We start from the raw sequence: 4,636 nt of genomic DNA, 5'->3' as shown, positions 1-4,636 counted from the left end.
ACATCCCCTTGACCCTCCAATCACCTCGGGGTCCCATTTGATTGGAAGGCGGCAAAGGCTTTAATCTCGGACTAATTCAGATGCTTTTGAAGTGAACATTTCTACCAGTTCGTACTTCGGGAGTATAGAGCGCGGACAAGCCGGGAGTCTCAGAACGCGCTATGCCCATGGTGAAAGACGCAGCCACGGATCCGCGATAACCTCGCACTCACTCTCTTCTACCTTCTTCCTGCTTACCAACCGCACCTTCTTCGTTTCCTCTCATTATACGGATTATTACACGCAATATCACTCTCTTGATTTTCGAAAGAGGTTGTATTTGCTGTTCTTGATGAATCTGATAAATGAATTACCGACTAATTTCGTGAGAATTGGGACATGATCACATCGCCCTCGGTATCTGTTCTGAGAAATAGTAGTACTCATCTAGTCTGGGAGAGCATCGACTCTCGGAATATCATCAACAAGCCTTTTCTTCACTCCGTTCCCCCGTCGGACCATCTACGGCAAGCTAACCGAGTCCCCATCAAGGTTTTGAAAATGCTTACGGCACGATCAGGACACATTTTGCACCCAGAGTATCTTCAACCGTTACCATCTACCCCGATTAGCCCTATTGAGGTAAGATTTCAAAAAGACTAGTAGAATGAATGCTTCAAAGTTTCATGTTTGTTTTGTAAGCATTACACATAGAAACGGTTATCCCGGAATGTAAGACGTGGAATAGCATAAAAGAAAACACATATTTATTATATCGAAGTGGAAATGTGGGCTATTCTATTATAAAGTTTACTGGTAAAGGAAATTGTTATGAATTTAGGAAATGGGAATCTTAAATCTACTCGTAGAGCTCGGCTATTCTCGCGTAAAAGCTGCGCATTGCGCACAATTATTTTGGATAAGGACTCGGACATTCCGTTTCTGGTTGCATTTCGACAAGGTCCTATATTGTTTGAGATTGTTTGTATATATATTTTTTCAGTACTCGATTTGTAAAATTATAGGTCTTGTTTTCTCTACAGCTAGATGCTAAGAAGAGTCCGTTGGCACTGCTGGCGCAGACATGCTCTCAAATCGGTAAACCGGACCCCCCTCCCTCCTCCAAACTATCCTCTATTACATCAAATGGATCTAGTGACAAGGAGTCCAAATCCGGTCCATTAAAAATGAGTGACATCGGTGTGGATGACAAATCCAGCTTCAAACCCTATTCGAAACCGTCAGATAAGAAGGACTCGTCCTCGGGCGTCTCCAGTGGAGAGAAGACTGGTTTCCGAGTGCCGAGCGCCACCTGTCAGCCATTCACGCCACGGACAGGCAGCCCCAACTCTAGCACTTCTGCCTCGCCCATGCCGTCAGAGGGGAAGTGTGGAGACAGGGAGGACAAGAAAGATTCAGATTGTAATAAAAATGGCACAACGGACGGATCTGGAACCACTAACAGCCACAGCAGGATAAGCGTGAGTTGCGGTGGAATTAACGTGGAGGTGAACCAGCACCAGGAGACAACGCCTGGGTCCAAAGCCATGTCTTCGGAATCCTCCTCTCTAACCTCCGTTTCCTCTGCTTCCGGACTCGGGTCAGGACTTGTAGCCCCAGTCTCTCCTTACAAACCGGGTCAGACAGTTTTCCCCCTGCCGCCTGCTGGCATGCACTACCCCGGGAGTTTAGGGGCCTACGCTGGTTATCCCCAACACTTCCTCCCTCACGGCGGGAGCCTGGTTAACGCACAGCTGGCCAGCATGGGCTGCAGTAAGGCCGGATCCAGCCCCCTGGCCGGGGCCTCTCCACCCTCCATCATGTCAGCCAGCCTGTGTAGAGACCCTTACTGCTTAAGTTACCATTGTGCCAGCCACTTAGCGGGCGCTGCCAGTGCCTCTCAGCAGTGCCACGACAACGCAGCTGCCGCGGCCGCCAACGCGATGAAATCCGGGTACCACCACATGTACCCGACACACCTTTTGCACGGCATGCACTCCTCTCCGCAATCTTTCAGTGGACATCCTTTGTACCCCTATGGTTTCATGCTCCCCAACGACCCCCTTCCTCACGTCTGTAACTGGGTGTCAGCGAACGGACCCTGCGACAAGCGTTTCTCCTCATCCGAGGAGCTGCTGAACCACCTGCGGACGCACACCGCCTTCACCGGGGCGGAGAAGTTGATATCGGGTTACCCTAATTCCTCATCGTTAGCTAGTGCTGCGGCTGCTGCGATGGCATGCCACATGCACATGCCACAGTCAGGAGGCCCTGGAAGCCCTGGGACACTGACGCTGAGGAGTCCGCATCACGCGTTGGGACTAAGCAGCCGTTACCATCCGTACTCCAAGAGCCCCCTGCCTACCGGAGCCCCTGTCCCTGTCCCCGCAGCCACCGGTCCATACTACTCCCCCTATGCCCTGTACGGCCAGAGACTCACCACAGCATCAGCGCTGGGATACCAGTGAAACACACGACTTTTGAAAAGTTTATAGTTATAAAAATGCAAATATAAAGACTTTTATATCAACGCTCAACCTAAGGGCGGGATCCGTGAACTCGGTATTTATTTATGTCGGCTGAAGGCGGATGATAATAGCTACAAATGGAAGACGTTTGAGAGACTCAAAGTGCATTATGTTTAAACTGAACTCTATAGGTAAAGTGAAGACACACATGGTAGAATACTAATAGGCTAAAATAAGGGTTTTCATTTCGATGTTCATTTGAAATTGCTATGATTGTATTGTTCTTATTTAATGTCTCATTGAGAATATAATTATTTACATGCATGTTTGTTTCTTAAAATCCCAAATTGTCCACATCATTTTAAATTGTTGTTATTTTTCAGCTGTATACCATGGAAAGAGAATTGGTATTTTTTTTTGTATGTATTCTGGAAAAATAAGAAACAATTCTGTTCCATATTTCCGTGTGCCTCCTTTTATGATTATAACAACAATATCTACATTTTTAACATGCTATTTCATTAAACATTTTCTGGTTTCATAAACATTTTTAATGGACATCATGAAATGTGCTTATTGGGAGGTTAATCTTATTAACTGGTTGCCTATACAGAATAACTAGAACGTTATTTACGAGTAGGCTACGTTTTTAGAATACTTTATTTCTATAGGGTAGGCTAACTGCTATTTTTAGCATGATTCATTGTTTCTAAACTATATAGGCGTAATTTAAATGCTTGAACGTTGAAACACTATAGGCTTTTAAAACTAAACACACAACTTCAAATGCAATTTAGATAGAAAATTATTTCAACAGTAATATAGCTGAACATCATGGCTGTGTGCGCGATCCAAAACGGGATACATCCATCAAAGCATGTCCATAATTGTTGATTGCAGATGAGCTTTGACATTTATTTCTGTAGTGATTTAAGCAGGTGATTTCCAAATAAGTCTTGTTGGCTATATATAGTTTTATCCTTAACTTCAATATTTGATGATGCACAAATTGTCTCTCGACATTGCCTGCTTAATGGTTCTCTCAGCAACAAACCGATAGCGCCTCCTTTAGAAATGCGTTTAGGCTATTTGCTGATCTATCTAAATTGAATTTATAATATATTGTCTTAATATTCACTAGTCATTTAAGATGCATTCATTATGAATATACCATAGCCTGCTAAAAACAGAGGGCAAAACTCAAATGCTTTTCAATGCATAGGCCTAAGGGGATAACGTTGTCTAGGACTACTTATTGAACGTTGCGCATAACTGATTTTTAGAATGTCTCTTTCTATAATCTAACAATTTCCACGTTGGCCCCACTTGAATATAGTTGGTGGAAAATGACTGATTTTAGAGACATAACATTGAGTGATTCTCAAAGATTTAAAGGAGTATTTGTCTTGTCTAGTGTCAGATGATTGTGTTAGAGTTCAAAAAGTTCAGGACCCTTTCAAAATGCCATGATCAATAGTTTAAACTAACGAATGTTATCACACAAACTTCTAAATATCCACCCGACTGTACTCAGGGCTATAATATCATTAAAAAGCGAACTAATTCTTAAATATAAAACATGCATTGTAGGCGATTCATATCGTGAATTTAAACAGGTTTGCAGTTCCGTGGTATTTTTTGATATTGAAATTAATCAACAGCTGGCTTATAGGCATACCTGCTTTTTTTCTCTGTATGGGAAATGTTATAAAAGTGTAGCCTGGCATCCTTTTGCTAAGTTTAACGTCACACAATATTAAATTGCATGGTTATAGACAGTAATTAATCATGCCTTGATTATTGCATTTATCAGAGAAAAAGCAACCACATTTTTAAAGAAATAAGTCGGCATATAGGTATTGCTTTTCACTGAATATTTCCACAGCAGGCCTACGAAATGGGCCTATGCCCGAGATAGGAATAACATGTTGCAATCAAGATATAGGTTATATTACTTAAATACCAATAGCTAATTGGTTAACACTACAAGTCCACATGATTCATTCATGTTTTAAATTGCATAATTGGGAAACTTGGAAATGGTGGAATTAAATCAGAAGTTTAATTATTTTCATTAAAAAATATGTTAAGGTCTTGTGCCACCCTTATCAAACACATATGTTGTGTCTGAATATATAGTTGACAGGCTTATAAATCTTTTATTCCTGTTCTTAGCTGTCAGTGTAGCT

The 4,636-nt window shown here is 42.3% G+C and overlaps 1 protein-coding gene across 1 annotated transcript; it reads left to right on the top strand.

The window, feature by feature from the left end:
• Nucleotides 1-2,906, top strand: znf503 (zinc finger protein 503). The gene is made up of 2 exons (XM_071393526.1): nucleotides 1-621; nucleotides 1,023-2,906. The coding sequence occupies exons 1-2, from the start codon at nucleotides 379-381 to the stop codon at nucleotides 2,445-2,447; spliced, it is 1,668 nt and encodes a 555-aa protein (XP_071249627.1). The 5' UTR covers nucleotides 1-378; the 3' UTR covers nucleotides 2,448-2,906.
• The last annotated feature ends 1,730 nt before the right edge of the window (nucleotides 2,907-4,636 follow it).

The sequence above is a fragment of the Salvelinus alpinus genome, chromosome 3 (genome assembly GCF_045679555.1).
Source record: "Salvelinus alpinus chromosome 3, SLU_Salpinus.1, whole genome shotgun sequence".
Taxonomy (NCBI): domain Eukaryota; kingdom Metazoa; phylum Chordata; class Actinopteri; order Salmoniformes; family Salmonidae; genus Salvelinus; species Salvelinus alpinus.
Note: the sequence above shows the minus strand (reverse complement) of the source record. Positions and strands in the feature narration are given on the sequence as shown.